Source organism: Sceloporus occidentalis, unplaced genomic scaffold (assembly GCF_023333645.1).
Source record: "Sceloporus occidentalis isolate IW3139 unplaced genomic scaffold, rSceOcc1.0.p SCAF_117, whole genome shotgun sequence".
In the NCBI taxonomy this organism is placed as follows: domain Eukaryota; kingdom Metazoa; phylum Chordata; class Lepidosauria; order Squamata; family Phrynosomatidae; genus Sceloporus; species Sceloporus occidentalis.
The window spans coordinates 903361-920565 of record NW_028317097.1 but is presented as its reverse complement, the minus strand read 5'-3'; the positions used below and the strand labels follow the sequence as shown (position 1 = coordinate 920565).

Below are 17205 nucleotides of genomic sequence, written 5' to 3'. Positions count from 1 at the left end.
CCTTCTCTACCCCTTCTCTGTCCCCTCCTGCCCCTTCATGTGACCCTCACCCAGTGCAGCTTCTCGGCTCGCGGATGCAGTGCTGCAGTGTGCGCTGCAATGCCTGCTGCCTCCGGCTTCTTTGTTAAAATCCCCCCCGCTGCTCATGGACCCTGCTTCCCGATAGCCAGGAGTACCTGCTGCGGGACTAACCGCGTGTGCCTGCCCCGGTCACCGTGTCCTCGTATGATCCCTGCTGATAACGTGTATGATTATTAAGCGCTCAGCTCTGCATGCAGTGTTTGTGGATCCCCCTGTCAATAAAGCTGTGCACCCCACGCGTGACAGTACCTTCCTCTTTGTGGCACCAGACACAGCTTCTTGCTCTGAGACTACAAGAGGAAATGGGTCAGATGTTCTTCCTCTGCAGGGTACATCCCTCCTCCCTCCCTCCTCACTCCCTCCTCACTAACCTCATCTTCCCCCCAAAGCTCTGCTGTTTGCATCATAGGGGGTGAGGCATTGAGTAGTAGGAAGGGGTAAATGCAGCAGGGACAGGCAGATAAAGTCTCAGAACACTGACTCATTGTAAATCAGCTTTATTATTAGATGGTAAAGTCATTACCCTTAGTATAGTACTGCGTACTCCTTCATAAAAAAATATCCACCAATGTTGCATCTTTCTATTGCAGAATGGCGAACACCACAAAGGACAAAGATGATTATTGTCCTGGCTCCAGTGGGCCTGTATATTTAAATACTTGGGGATGAATATGGGGGAACAATTTTTTTATTGAATATTTATTTTTTTATTTATACAACATGTACTGCGACAGCACAGAAGCCAAAGCATCGTCAGCACAAACATTCGTAAGACGAGAGACGATAAGCAGTATTGCAACACTTTATTTCGCTGGCCAATTTCATGACATAGAAGCATAGAATTTGAAACCATTCGGCTCATCTAGTCTATTTTTCCTATTGTAGAGACACTCTACAACAGCTGCAGTTTAATGTTGATAAATGCAAAATAATGCACTTGGGACGTAAAAATCTGAAGGCAAAATATAGTATTGGGGACACTGTATTGTCTGTGACATTAGAAGAGAGGGACTTGGGAGTCTTTATTTCTGATGACTTAAAGGTAAGCGAGCGATACAATAAAGTGTTACAAAAAGGAAGCAGGGTCCTGGGTTGTGTAGCTAGAGGCAATAGTGGCTAGAGGCTAGGTTTGTAATATTATGCAGCTCAAGTTTAAAGGAAAACTATAATTCTTCACCTCTGGAAAAAGTTATGAGGTAGCCCATGCTTATGTCACATAAACAGTTAGATCTGATGATGATGAATAAATCTAAAGTTTGGTTGCCTGTAGATTCTTTCAAGTTCTTCAAATGCAGCCTTTCCAGAAAGCTCCTAAAAGGTATCAATATATCAACCTGATGGAACTCTACTTTCTGGTAAATAAATTATCTGATTATATTCCCTAAAAGACTTTAACAATACATAATTTTTATATGATTTCTGTCATCTTAAACGAAGAGCACACAACTTGGGTCTATTTGAAAAGTTTTGGGAAATAGTTATCAGTTTAACCAAATTACTGGAGACCAGATCATACCTCAAGGACCCAGAGGTGTGTCCTGAAGGGCTTACCAGACAAAGTTACAGAATTACTGACTTCCAGCCATTTGCGTGACAGGATTCACCAGCTGTTGTGAGGATTCTGGCTTTCTGAGGGAATTTCTTGGTTAATATAATCTTACTGTAAGGATCTAACATAAGTGATTCAACATAGATCTAATTTCTACTGAGCATGTGTGAGAAGCATACTGAGGAATGCACCTTGCTTCCACCCTTTTGAAGACGTGCTCCGTGAGGCCTTGATCAGCAGAGCAGATACTGGGGAGTAGATGACGGAAGAAAGAAGACAGAAGAAGTGGAGCTGCAGTAAAAGAGACAAGGACACGTAATCACTTGGAAGAAAATTAAGAGAGAGTGACAGTACGTGAGAGAGAGAGTGAGTAAGACCCTCTGTGTCTGGCTCAGTATATAGTGATGGGAGTTATGGTGTACCACAATCAATATTTGGCTCAGTATAGAGTGATGTGAGTTATAGTGTACCACCGTCAGAGCCTGGCTCAGTATATAGTGATGGAAGTAATTATGTACTGCCGTCTGTTTCTGGCTTGCTATATAATGATAGGAGCTGTACTGTACCACCATCTGTGTCTGGCTTACTATTTAATGATGGGAGTCATGCTGTATCACTGCCTGTGTCTGGATCACTGTATGATAGGTGTCATACTGTACCACCCTCAGTGTCTGGCTCAATATGTAATGATAGGAGTCTTGCTGGACTGTCTTGACAAAATTTCTGTTGCAGACATGTGGGCAATTTAAGGTCTACCAATGTTTTGTAGCTATATTACAACACCGGTTTAATACAGTAAAGTAACCTGTTAAGTATTAACTCTTTGAGTGGAGGTAGTCTTGTACATTTTCTTCCTTGGTGGCCATTCTATTCATTCCTCTAATGATATAATTACGTAAAATAATCACACTTTTTATAAGTCTTTTTAGTTTATACGGCAACAATGTATTGGTGCCTACATTTGTGTTACATGGCAATTAAGTTTCTGTTCAAAAATGATAAATGAGACAAAGTTTTCCATGATTATTTAATGGAAGGTTTTGGGTATTAAACAATATGAAAATTATGTGAAACACCATACACGGTCATCACCCAAAGTGTTAAAACAAAGCACAATATATTTTGTCAGCAATGGGTTAAAATTAATTGCTAATTGTTGAAAATAATTATATAATGGAACAGCCTTTTACTCTTTGTACGATGAAAGGGTTAATTATTCTCCTTGGCATTGCAGTCAACAAGACAAATGGTCCAATGCTCAATCTCTAATAGTGCTAATTTATGACAAAAAAGGTAACACTATGCCCTGCAATTACACTCTTTGTCCCCAGCAAGACATCTTTGGACTTTACTCCTTATAATATAATATTAACCGCAGTAGAAATCTTGTTTCAGTGGCACTTCCTCCAAGTGACATGTTGAACGTCTGCCCCGTCTGTATGCAGGTGAGTCTCATACATGTCAACACGTATAAAAGAACAGGTCCTGGAATGACCATATTTCCCTTTTTACGATTGTCAAAATAATAATTGTTAAGCACATTATTCCCTGTGTATTGTGTATACAGATGAGCCTCTTTCTTCTTTCCTCTATACTATATATATAGGAAGTCACTTTCCGAGAAATCTGATTTTAATTGCTTGTGTCACAAAATGGCTAAACGTGGGGATATTCTTGGGAATGTGTTCCCTGGGAAAACTTAGCTCTATTATCTTAGCATACAAATCAGTTAACCTATGCTAAGTGACCCACAAAAGCTTAAAAGAACTCTAATTCCTGCACAGAGACGGAGGAAACTTTTATGTGATCAGCATTTACAAAGTTCTGGAGGAAAGCCATTTTTTTATATTTCGCACTTTGTAAGTTTTGCAGAGATGTGTTTTTTAATACAGTTATTTGTCATCTCCAGCATAGACTGTAAGTTTGTTCGGAGAGCCTACTTTATCATATATATGACTCTGTCATGCCCTAAGTGGTCTGTATAAATTATTTGAGATATATAAATAAACAATAGCTCTATTAATCAAAATAAAATGAATATGTCACGGATATGTCAAGGTTAAAAACAAAACAAATCAGTGGTGATTTAAAATAACATTATATGCTGGATAACTTCTAACCAAAAGGTAAGAAACGTACCTGGTGAACTCTCAGGGTTTGACCCTGAGTTTCAGGGGTTTTGCCCTAATCTCAGCGTCTCAGGGTGAAGTGGTAGATTCTCAGGGTCACACAGACTGAAGCTTTTTAAAAACATGATGTGATGGTATACAAGACTCATAATTAGTGCTTTTGCTACAAGCATGTTATAGGTGATATGGGTGATACCCTGCTTGAATGCAGGTTACTCGATTAAGTGTGTCTTTAAATAATGACAAGTCAAGGTTTCTATAATTAATGCCATTAGGTTAACACATTAGGTGAATCATTGCATAGAGTCTTCACAATGGGCTGTCGCAGGTTAATATTTCAAGAGTCTCATTTAGGAAGTTCCCAGGAATGGCAATAAAACACTGCCACCATAAATCGTTTAACTTTGTTTAATATCTTATCATAATTTGTTCTTTTTATGGGAACGAGTACAGCTTAGATGTTTCTCCATACGTAAATGACCCCACTAAATATAATTGACTATTATGGCGTATGCCTTTCGTCACCCTGTAACTGATCCATCAGACATCTGTGGATCCTGCAATACCTTACAAACCTGGTCTTTTCCAACACAGTGCTCAAATTTAAAGCATTTGGAAGACCTGAAGCCACATGCCTTCTTAATTTGGAAAATGAACTTAGTTATTTATGTATTTTTCCATGGTGGTTGGATGCTTTTTGTGGCCCTTGTATGGAAAGTCAGGACATGACTCCATGGTTAGTGAGGATTCAAAGTATGTTTTAAGAGACAGTCTAGAACAGGATCAGAGTGGTTCCCCACTAACAGAGGTACTTAAGGTATGTTTGCAGAAAACCTAGTATAAATAAATATACAGTATATTCCTTAAGTATTGTTACATGCCCAATAGTATCAAGAATAGTAGAACTTTCCAATGAACGAAGAGTTGCCTTGCTTAAGAGAGCTCACTATGATAATAAATATGATAAAACCATTTTCTAGTGGTCTCTGGCTGTTAATTGGCTATGTTTGGTCGGCTACCCCAACTTGTAACGCGTATTGAATTTCTAATACCATAGATGTTTGGAATCTTCAGAGTGTATGAAGCTGTAGTCCTTATCTTAAGTATAGTTCTAGAATTCCTTTAATTGTGTAATATAAAATCCCACCCTTATATCAAGTTACATCGAGAAACAGTTGCGATAAAGGCACCGATTTTAAGGTACGATGCCAAAGATGCTATTTTTCATTTGGTAGAATACAAGCACTGAGTCAGTTTCACAGTTTATTTTATATTGTATGCTTGAATTGCTTGTCTCAGGGATGGAACTGAATGCAGCATCACCACCGGTGCAGAACTTTGAAACACAAGAGGTCCAGGTCTACAAACTAGTGTTACTTGGGAGCAGCGATGTGGGAAAATCCTGTATGGTAATCCGATACATAAAAGATCAATTCCAGAACACTGTCCCTACCACAGGATGTAAGTTACTCCCTTAGTCACTGACTACAATGATCTCAGAATGATCTCAATTCATGAAACCCAATAACATTTTTGTAAAATATATATAATGTTTAATAATGAATTAATTGAGTAGGTAAAGCCATGGTTTGTAATACCCCAAAGTGTTTTTAGGAGTCACTGTTTAAGTAGAAAATAATACTATTCAGTTCAATTTCTTGCCGCATCTAAACTATGTACTAGATGGACTTGCAACCTACTAATGGCCTGAATTACAATGAACCCTGTTTGCAATCATTACCTCTTCCATGTGTTAAGTACCATACTAACATTTTAATATTACTCTATGGATGCTTCCTGTTTTCCTTTTGTACGATGATTTCTTTAAGCAAAATAATCATAATTATATATATATATATATATATATGTATATAATGCATAATACAGACCCTGAATGACTTTCATTTGTGCATCAGGTGCCTTTTTCACACAGAATATTAATATCATGGGCAAGCCCTTAGAATTTGCCATCTGGGACACTGCCGGACAAGAGAGATTCCACAGTGTTTGCCACTTGTACTATCGCGGAGCCAGCGCTGCCATGTTGGTATATGATATCACTCGCAAGGTCAGATGTGTTCATATGTCTCATAAGCAGAAAAAATACTTTTAGCCAGCAGTATAACGCAAAACCTGGGCCCCCTTCAATCTATGTTAAGGGGACCCTCCCTATATATGTATCTGGCTTTCTTGAGTGTACTCCATTATATTATATTATATATGGAGCAAATAAACACACTTTTGAGCCAATAGTACGTTAACAAACACAATGTGTATGCTTGGCAATAAAATATTATAGACATGATTAGGGCCAATTTCAAGGAGCCAACTTTTGTACCAACCACATGGGCAGGAACGGCGTGTGTTACACCACTGCTTTCAGCCAAGAAAAGGTTTTAATTATATTACCCACCATGTCGGACAAAGAAACATGTATAGCGACTTTGTTATTTTGCTAAATTAAATATGAATATTTTACTGTTTTATTCCATGCTATAATGCCACTTAAAATTGGCCAGATACAGGTATCTATAATATATATATATATATATATATATATATATATATATTGTGACATTCATGTAGGATTGGTGGTGGAAGGGAGGTTTGTTTCTCCTAGATCCCTTTCCTATGTGAAGTAACACCTGAGTCTTCCACCTGCTAGGTGATTAATTTAGGTGAATGAGAGGGCGGATATAAAAGGGAAGCCAGGAGGGCAGGTAGCTCTCTGGCTGAGGACACAGAAAGCCTGTCTGTGGGAGAGACGTGTGAGTAAAGTGAGTAAAGTGAGTAAAGTGAGTAAAGTGAGTAAAGTGAGTAAAGTGAGTAAAGTGAGTAAAGTGAGTAAAGGTTGCTGGACGTATTGTGTTAAGTTGGCAGAGAGAAGCTCTCCAGCTGGTAGTGAGGGACATCCCTTGTATAGTAAGTGCCGGACAGGCAAGGTTTTTCTTTTGTTGCTGTGTTATATTTCTTTTGTCTTTGCAACCTTTCTAATAAACCTGACCCTGTGTCAGATTGCACGAACTTACTGCTGTTTGCCTGGTTTGAATGAAGACGGGTGCTTGTCCCTTGACCTCAGCGAGGGGCGATCCCAGACCTATCTTGCAATATATATATATATATATATATATATATATATACCGTATTGGCTCGGATATAGGCCTTTTTCCCCCCACTTTAAGTCTTTAAAGTGGGGGTGCAGCCCATATTCGGGGTCTAGCGCCCGACGCCCGGGACATGCAGTCCCGGGCGCCGGGCAGGCAGTGGGGTTAGGATACAGATCCCCCACAGCGGTGCAGGGGACCTGCATCCTACTCTCCGATACGCTCAGACAGCCTCCCCTGCCAGCACTTCCCACGGGGGGGGTGCCGGCACGGGAGGTTGTCTAAGCGCATCGTGCGGTTGTCTAACCGCACGATGCGTTTTACCTCTGGCCCCCTGCCTGACTTACCGGAGCAGACTCCCGGGTGTCTTGCGGGGCCGGCGGGGGACATCTACGCAATAAGCGTATACAACTTCTGGTGCCGGCACATCCGGCACCGGAAGTTGTATACGCGTATTGCGTAGATGTCCCCCGCCGGCCTCGCAAGACACCCGTGAGTCAGCTCCGGTAAGTCGGGGGGCAGAGGAGGACAGTGGCAGCATATCTCGGGGGGCAGAGGAGGACAGTGGCAGCATATCTCGGGGGGGGGGACAGTGGTAGCATATCTTGGGGAGGGAGGACAGTGACAGCATATCTCGGGGGGGGGGCAGAGTGGCAGCATGTTTTTTTGGTGCTTTTTTAAAGAAAAAAACTTTTTCTTTAAAAAAGCACCAAACTTTTAGGGTGCGGCCTATATACGGGGGCGGCCTATATCCGAGCCAATACGGTGTATATATATATATATATATATATATATATATACATGGAAACATGTGAACCTACGTTCACTTTAAACATTTTCTGAATCATTTACTGCATTATTTAGAAGGTATTACGTATATGCTCACAGAATAGAAGCAACTTTTTTTCCCCCCCATTTTCTCCTGTGTTCTCTTTGCTATCACCGCTATATCTGGTTATCTACCTTCTGTCTGCAGGAGACTTTCAGCAGAGCTCAGCTTTGGTTGCAAGAGCTGGAAAGATATTTTCCTGATGGGGAACTGGTAACAGTTCTGGTAGGAAACAAGAGTGACCTCCAGGCTGAGAGGAACGTCCCACAAGAGGTATGGTCTTCTACTGGTCAGAGATATATTGATATTGGAATAGACTTGTAAGATGACGAGGTGTTTGAAGATTTGGTGTCTAGGGAAATTGGAGACCCATATTTATTAGGAAAAGCCCTGGATCTGCAAGATCACCACCAGCTGGGAAACATCTGAACCCCTAGATATGCTTGTGCGGAAACAACTCCTCCTCAGTCGGCACCTTTTTTGCCTTATTGTGATGGGGTTTGTAGCAGGTTGCCCAATCTTCCATTGAAACAATTATCACAAGAGGGGCAAATTCAAGCTAGATTCACAATATTAGTGTCCCAAAACATTTGCCTACTGATAGCAAGGGCAATAATGCTCTAAGCAGACAATCTGTTCCTACAAATGGACTGCTTAAAAGGAGCACAGTAGGGGTGTAAATGCTGCCTAAAGCCCTTCATACGCTACACACCCCAGTGACTCCATGTGGAACTAAAAGTAAAATACTTTTGCCCAAAATCTTCAAATTAAAGGGTAGTTGCCCTCTGCCCCTCCTCACTAGCCTTCCCCTGCTTACTGCGACATGTAAGTTGTTGAGTATATGCTGTTTTACACACAGGAGGGACGGGCCCTTGCTGACAGTAAAGGGCTCCTGTTCATGGAAGCCTCAGCGAAGACTGGGGACAATGTGCGTGAGGCATTTGAAGCTTTGGGTAAGTAGATACTTTAAAGGATTTTAGTGAGAGAAGCTCTATGCCCCCCATTAACGCACTCTACATACATTGGATTCTGACTCTATTTCAAGTATTGTTACATAGACTAGAAACCATGGATTATAGGACCATTTGGCCCATTATTTATTTTATTTTTTTGTGATGTAAAGACTCAAACTTTGGTCTTGGTCTTGTCTTAGATTAAGGCTAGTCATATGATTCACTTCTTGTACACACTGCCATTTGTGCAATCACTGTAAGGTGTAAGTAACAGGAATAAAAGATAGAAGTACAAAACATTATAAAAAGAGCATGCGAGTCACAATAAGACCTCCATTAGGGTCCAGTGGCATGGTTAACCGCCTGCGAGCTGCACCCCTAGGCCTGCAAACCTAGAACAAAATATGCTACAGAATGTCTGCTCAACTTTATGAAAATAAATTATTTATATCTAATATTTTACCTAAAATGTTGGTATCCAAAGGTGACATTATATATAAGGTCCAGGTAGTTGGTGTTCGAACCTAGAAGATCCCTTTGTATTTTTGTCATGGTGAAATATAAATTTTATTTTTATTAACAATAACTGTAGAACATTCTGAACTCGGTTATATTACGATATTTTCCTGATGTGGTCCCCATCTGCTGGCCCTACCAAGACACCAGCTGGGAGCATTACAGCTCAGGGAGGAGTACATTTTACATGAATCATTTGTGGAAAGAAACTAGCAGTCTTACATCCTGGAGACAAAATACAGAACTTCTGACTAATTCCATGGATCTATTCCTGTTGAGAAAGTAGTAACACAGCACATGCATCTTTTCCAAGATATAGAGTTACCAAGCAATAATTGTCGGCATGTCAAGTGATCCATGTAAGGATCCTAGTCCTGTCTCTTACTTTGCCACCCAAGCCAAACTCCCTCTTTTGCCATTTGAAATGTTGTGGGTCTGCATGAATGTCCCATGTACTGGGGGTGAGTATAGCACGAGTTCACAACCAAAGGATATGCTTTGCTCTTAAGATCCTGTCTCCAAGCCAATGCATAGGGGGTTCTGATGACAGCGGGACAAGTTGCTCTGCCTGATTTGTAGCTATGCCTAACTTGGGTATTCTGTTGATTTAAACCACCGTATTTGCCCGATTATAAGACGACCCTGATTATAAGATGACCCCCCCCACACACTCTGGCATTTAGGGGGTTAAAAGGCATGTTATGGGGCAGAGTGGCATATAGGGAGGTATAGGACATTTCTGGAGGCAGAGTGGCATTAAGGGGGTTAAAAGGCATTTCACAGAGCACTCTGCCTCCAGAAATGCCTTTTGCCCCCCATTTAACACTCCCTCCTTCTAACTTACCGGAGCTTCTGAGTGCCCCGGTGCTTAGTCCGGGCAGCGTGTAGAGCACTACAACTCTGCAACTTGTAGTGTAGAGCTCTAAACGCTGCCCGGAGTAGCACCGGTAAGTTGGGGGGGGGGGGCATAACACAGGAGGATCCAGGTCCCCTGCATTGCTGGGGATCTGGATCTTAGTCTCATAGTCAGACCTCTTTGAGGTCTGATTATAAGACGACCCCGATTATAAGACAAGGGGTATTTTTCAGAGCATTTGCTCTGGAAAAAACCTCGTCTTATAATTGAGCAAATACGGTATATTGGTGCTGAGTATTCTGTCCCAAAGGGAAAATATGATGCATAGATACTTTACCAGGAATGACAGAATATAGAGTACATCTCAGACAGTAAGTATGCTGGATTTTTCCTCCTCCATATTAAATACCTATGTCGATACATGATGTCATATGGTGCCTTGATGGGTAACACTACCAAACCTCATATATCATAATCTTAGGGGGGGAAAGCAATATGTAGAAATAACATTACCAGTTAGATCAAAGGGATACAATTTTCCTCATAACCAGGAACCCCTAGGCAATCATTTTAGCGTACCATTCCTGAGAGCGAGACCTTAGCAGATATGAACCATTAAATAATGTGTTGCTTGGCAATTTCTCTCCTTTCACTTTAATTGCAGGTTATGAACTTCTATCTCGAGAATTCAAAAGACAACAAAGAGAGCGCAAGAGAAGCACGGACATTACCATACGAGGGCAGAGAAACATGTCTTATGAAGGGAGGAACTGCTGCAAATCCTAGAAGAAACTCTTAGCATAACCACTGGTACTGCAGATGCTAAGGAAGTCGGCAACACGCATGTTCAGCACGTGCCCATGGGCATCTGTAGCAGGCTTGGCATCAGTAAGTTTGGGCTCCATCTCCCCAGAAGAAAAGTAGACTGGGGTAAGAGGAACAAAGGTCCACTGCATGAAAAATATGCCCTGTGTTGCTAAGCACATTGTGTAGTGAAGAAATAAATATTCTGCATTGTACAAAGAGTGGAAAATGAAATCATTTGAAGAATCTGTAATTGATGAGGCCCTTGCTTGGCTTCATAGGGTTTGAGTGCCTATTTGCCCTGTCCTAAGAGGATTTGTAAAATATTTTATATGTGGAAAATATGTTAATCATATGATTTATAATATCAGCTTAGACTAGAGACTAAAGTTTTATTAAAATAAATATAACTGATTACAAAGACAAAAGATGTTTTCAAAGTTTGTTTTTTATTTTGGCTGGTATAAAAGATCAAATTCTGAAAAGAGAAAACACGGTATTTTTGTTTGCAATGGGAACAAAGGATATGAAGAACAGACGGTGAAATAATAATCTAAAAGTAACAGGACTGTAAGGACATGAGACAGATGTGAGAGATGTTTATGGGGGTTTATGTTTTCAAGGTTCTTAGATGAATCTCCCTTCCACCTACTGTACTTTGAATTGACTTGGGGAAAGATAGTTAAGGTTCTGTCTTTGGTAAACCCATGGTGCCTGGACTGGCAGAGAGATTTGTCAAGTTTAAGATGGGCACTTGCCAGTCTACAACTCTGTCACCCTCAGCCCACCTCGTTCTTGTAGAACTATTACTTGCTCGAATACCTTCAGTGTCCTAAAGGCATAAGAAGGGAATCCTCATAGGATTCAAACCTTTGCATGTAAAATGGTGATACCTGACGTTTAACCAGCCCAGGCAGGAAAGATGGCTAACACCTGGAGTGTTATGTTTGGATCAATAATCCTACATAATCTACACCACTCAGACAATAACAATAAAACATAGTTCAGAACCCCTAACCAAGATGTCTAGGTGACTTTATAATCCTAAAAGACCATTGTACCCCATTTCTAGCCAATGTGTGATATTTTGCTCGTATTAATAACCCAGCTGAAGGTAATATGACAGCTTTGTGCAGCATTTATGCGGCTCACTGGCATTGAGGAGGTTAAAGGAGCTGTGCAGCTTTTTTTATGAAGACACCATATAGATATATATACAGACAGGAGATGTGGTGACACACACTGTTAGCGCTCAGTTATCTTCAATGAGTTCATTGCTTTCTTGTATGGGGACACATGTCTGTCCCTGGGATCTGTATATGGACTTCTGAGCTTCTTCCCACGCGGTACCCCTCCTCCCAAAGCGCCCCACTGGACGGATCCCACGGCCCGTGTACCACGAGGGGTCAATATCAGGGTCTGTTGAACATAAATTTGTACGATTAAGTGATGCAACAATAAGAAGCTTCTAAAATATGTGTTTCTGTAATTGTCTTGTGATTTTATGTATACATATAAGCATACCTGGGAGCTTTCTAAATAAGCTGACCCTGGGATTCTTGAAATATTAACCCTTTCATAGCCCATCATGAAGATTCCATGTAGTGATTTGCAAAATGTGTAAACCAAATGGCTCTACTACAGGTCTTTAATGGAAATCTGGATTATCGTCATTATAAAGATACACTTAATTGAGTCATCAAGCTGGGATATCAGCTATAGCACACTGATAACAAAAGAACCAATTGACGGTCTTAGATGTGATCACAGCGGGGTAGAATGGGAAGAAGTGGTCTCGAGACCCTAAGAATCAGCCCTTTCACCCTGAAGGGCAAAAACCCCAGAGAATCAGGGTCAAACCCTAAGAGTTCTCAGGTATGCATATAAGCAAATATGTTAACATGGATTTACTGCGTAAATAAAAGTATGTTAATTCCACTGTATTTCCCATGTGTCATTAAGATCTTGCCCTTTTCTTTCTTTCTGAATGTCATTCCTTTCTTAAAATGTAAAGTCCAGAACTGTATATAGTAAAACTTACCGCTCCTTCTCTGGGCTGCAGAAGCCATTTTAGGGAACAGACCTGGAGTGATTCAGAAGCAAAATTAATGTTAGTATTCAATGCCCAACCATCGTACCCATTGGGTACTGAGTGCTATTTGAGGAGAAAAATGTCAAAATATATGGTTTTTGTTCTATTTTTATTTTACTCTAGGAATCTCTAACTTATATAATTTTTGATTGAAGCAACTCATTTGCACAGTTATAGTAACAAAAGAGTAATATGGAGCTAACAATTTTGTAATATAAAACAGGATAAAAATAAAAGGAATAAAATAGAGCTGGGACTGAATTCACTGGAATCCCATTTTATAATATAATCTTTACTATCCCTTTAATACGATAAAAGCTAAAATAATTAATTTTATTTGTACTATATGAATGTAACAGCATCACTTAAACACATTTACAAGCACGGTATATGATAAATATAATGCCCGGAGCCATACCAATTGTAGTGATATTGTTATGCCCTCTCTTTAATGGTCACTATTCCCATCAGATACTCACTTCTAATGTCTAGGGAGGGCTGCAGCACCCAAGTGTGAGTTTCGGGCAGTGCCAGGCAGAGCAGCAGTAAGCAGGAGATCAGGGCACACACTGGTTTCATTCTACTCTTGAGGTACCTGCTCTCGGCAGGTGAAATGCTGCTGGGCACCAGGCAGCCTGTAAAGGGAATTAAGTCGTGAGAATTGCCAGGAAAGCCTCCTAAAGATTTTGACAAGGCCCTCATTATACATCTGCTTGGATATGTCAGAAAATAGACAATGAGAGGGTGTACAATAAACGAGTTTGCAATCTACAGAAGGTCAGGGCATATTACACAAGAGGTAAAATTGCCGCTGTTAAAGATAGAGCAGTCACACTAGTATAAGTATTTGACAAGGGCAGGAGAGGGACTATGAAAGGTGAGATGAAGGGTGTTAATGCGTAAATTCCTAGGCGTCCTTAAAGAAGTGGGTCTTAAGGGATTTTTTGAAGGACCAAAGGCAGGGAAAAAGACGGATAGAGCGGTAGAGGGCATTTCAGAGAATAGGGGCAGCCAATCTTTCAAGAGTACAACTAGAAAACAGAGCATAGTACATACGGACAGCACTGGATGAGTGGAGAGACCAGGTAGTGAGGAGATGTAAGTAGAGGAACCGCTATGGTTTGAAAGTAAGATTTAGGATTTTGAAATGAATCCTGAAGCACACAGACAGCCAGTAAAGAGACAGACAGAGGGGAGAGGTGTTAGTAAAGCAAATGAAAAGGAGAGAGAGAAAAGGATACAAAGAAAAAGACATGGCTATTAAAACTGCACATAAAGGAAAAGGAAAGAGAAAATTACAGAAAAAAATAATAAAATGAAAGATCATGAAAACAACACACGTGGGAAACAGAAAGAGAAATAAAAGGTAAAAAGCAAGCAAGAAAATCCCAAAACAGGGCTATGAAAACAGCACATATGAGAAAAGAAAATGTAGAAAAAAAGAAAAGAGTGAATGAACGAAAGAAAGGATCAAACAGGGATATAAACACATCACAAGCTATATCTACAGAAAATCATTTACTTTTACAGTCCCCACTGTAAAGGATTTCAAGATTTCTAGACATTATATATTCATCATAAAAGAGAACAATCCTTACCATACTTTATGCAACCCATAATTACATACTCTCCGGACATTACAAATGAATGAAAAATCAATGGTCCATCATTACATACTGATCCGAGATTAAACATTTATTAGAGCTCTGTGCGTCGTCACATTCACTTACGTTATTAAACAGTCCATATTACAACACTGGGCTCCATATCACATACTTACAAACCATTAAGCATTCATGCTCCATGTATACTGATATATGGCTCACTGCACATTATTCAGAAATACTCCAATTAATACACATTCAGTAATAATTCTCATTCTAAATGACTCACTAATACTTCAAACAATGGTTTTAAATAATAGTAGAAAAATGCATATAGTGTAAGAATATTATATGGGCCAATATTATAAATTCACTCTAATTGCTGTAGCGTTTATTAAATATTTGTGTTAATGCTAACTTGGAAGTCATAATTCAAATTCAGTATTCCTTACTACACCACACATTAGATGCGTAGATCAGTTTCAGGTATTGTACATTACATTTAATATATGAATATTATGCTCGTCGCTTTCAGGCAACCCCAAACAGTCCATTTGTTATACAGACTTAAGTCATCATCAGTGGTCACCAGAGCCTGATAGGAGTTGTAGTCCAGAGCAAATGAGCCACCATCCCATCTCTCCATGCATCGCAGTCATGCATTATTATGTTTTATTTATATAGCGCCAACAATTACGCAGCACTTCTTAAAGTCCATACATTCAAAGGGTATGACAAAACTAGAACTGACAGACTAAAGAGGTACTCATGGCCCGGCTTTCAATAATCTAGAGGTATTAGTATTCCATGAACCAATATACTCACCTAGTCTCTCGGTTAGTGGTTCTCTCTCCCTTCAGGGCTTTGTCTGAAATTAATCCCCTTCACACACTGGTTATATTTGCTGCCTGCCCTGACGTCATTAACAGACCTTCTCTCAACACTCACAACCTCCCTTCACCTACCTAGCCCCTAAGTCCATTATGATAATTTCCCCCAACCAACTCAAGAATTTGCTTTTAATGACTCACATGTGATTCTCTTATCTCCTTGCCTTTTCATTTGTCAGAAATGAAAAGCACAAGAAAGATCCGTTCTCTCATTCTTGGCTGCTAATCAGTCCGTACAAAGCTCATTATACCTCCTGAATATGTTCTCACATATCAAGGTTTTCACTTGTGTACCCAAAAATTACATTTCTAAAAAAACCAATTTTGTAAAGAGTTTCCAGTTAAGGAACCAGCGCATATACCTACCGGAACCAAATAACATGGTTGTCACAATATTTACCCTAGGATTTGAAACCCAAATGCTAACATAGTTCCTATAAAAAGCTGCACTTATTAGCTGTATTTATAAAAGAATGATATGACAGGAAATTGTCATCTACATGAAAAAGTGTATCTTGTCCCTATTATAGAAATAGATCCTGTTACTTCCTGTTATACAAAGTATGCAATGTTTGTCTATAGTATTAACCTCGACATACCATTTATTTGTACATAAAACATGTTAAATAATTTATTTCCAGTAGGATAGTGGCCATAGACAAATGACTGTAAAGGTGTTCTGATGGGAAGAAGCTTGGCTTCCCTCAGTTCCTGCCCTGACGCCCTGACGCTTTGGGGGCGTCTGGAAAATGCTGAACCTCTCGCTTGCTTGGCTCATTTGCACATTTTACTTCTGTTCAGTGGGTGAAAACAGGTTTAATTGAGACCATGTCTTGAATCTATTCTGTTTCATCTTCTAGTTTGCCAACGGTTTTCAGGTGTGGAGATTTTCTTGAGCCAGTAGTCACTGGGCAACTATAGCTAGGGCATCAAGTTTGTTCTGTGCTCCCATCAAATTTTTCACAGAGACAGCTGTAGCGTTAAGCTAGGAGGAACTCTCTTCTGTGATCAGTAACTATCATCTTGTGTGGTATGAGTTTTGGGTGTCCTTCGGATTGTCCTCTGTATTGACATAACTGCAGTTGATGCATGCAGGCTGCTACTTTTTCTTAATAATCATCATCACATCTCCATGTATTTTAACAGTTAAAGGGCCTGTGCCACCCTAAGAAGTTGTCAGGAGTCAGTACAACGCTTTATCACCAAACATATGTATATGTTGACCATCACACCTATATGACCTTGTTGGACACCCTATTAAAAAATCATGGGCATTAATATGTAGTTGGCTCCCCTTTGTAGTTATAACAACCCCACTCTTCTGGGAAGGCGTTCCACAAGTTTTTTGGGGGTTTCTGTTGTTGATTTTTTGCCCATTCATCTAGAAGAGCATTTGTGAGGTCAGGCACTGGTGTTGGACAAGAAGGCCTGGTTCGGAGTACCAATTCACCCTAAAGGTGTTCAAGTGGGTTAAGGCCAGGGCTTAAACCATGTATTTATGGGCCTTGCTTTGTGCACAGGGGCATCGTCATGATGGAACAAAAGAGGGACTTTGCCAAACTGATGTCACAAAGTTGGAAGCATACAATTGTCTAAAATGTCTTTGTGCATAACAGGGCAACGATTCTCATAGCGTAATACAGAATTTAACAGTGCCCATAAGCCATGTTAAAAAAAAAAGTATTAACACAATGTATATATTGCTTTAGGCTGCATTGATTAATGTGACTCTGATTAAGTGACAGGTCTACTTTAAATATGAAAAATCCCTGATGGATTTCTTTATTCAGTGACAAGC

At 40.1% G+C, this 17205-nt stretch overlaps 2 protein-coding genes across 2 annotated transcripts; one reads left to right on the top strand and one right to left on the bottom strand.

Annotated features, from left to right (window-relative positions):
- Window positions 1-247: 247 nt before the first annotated feature.
- Window positions 248-10803, top strand: LOC149282394 (ras-related protein Rab-17-like). The gene is made up of 6 exons (XM_089498268.1): window positions 248-410; window positions 5059-5220; window positions 5676-5827; window positions 7840-7965; window positions 8552-8645; window positions 10682-10803. The coding sequence occupies exons 1-6, from the start codon at window positions 248-250 to the stop codon at window positions 10801-10803; spliced, it is 819 nt and encodes a 272-aa protein (XP_089354394.1).
- A 1270-nt stretch (window positions 10804-12073) lies between these two features.
- Window positions 12074-15789, bottom strand: LOC149282393 (prolactin-releasing peptide-like). The gene is made up of 3 exons (XM_089498267.1): window positions 15774-15789; window positions 13393-13548; window positions 12074-12240 (listed from the first exon to the last, which is right to left on the bottom strand). Exons 1-3 carry the CDS (start codon window positions 15787-15789, stop codon window positions 12074-12076), a joined length of 339 nt encoding a protein of 112 aa, XP_089354393.1.
- Between the last annotated feature and the right edge of the window lie 1416 nt (window positions 15790-17205).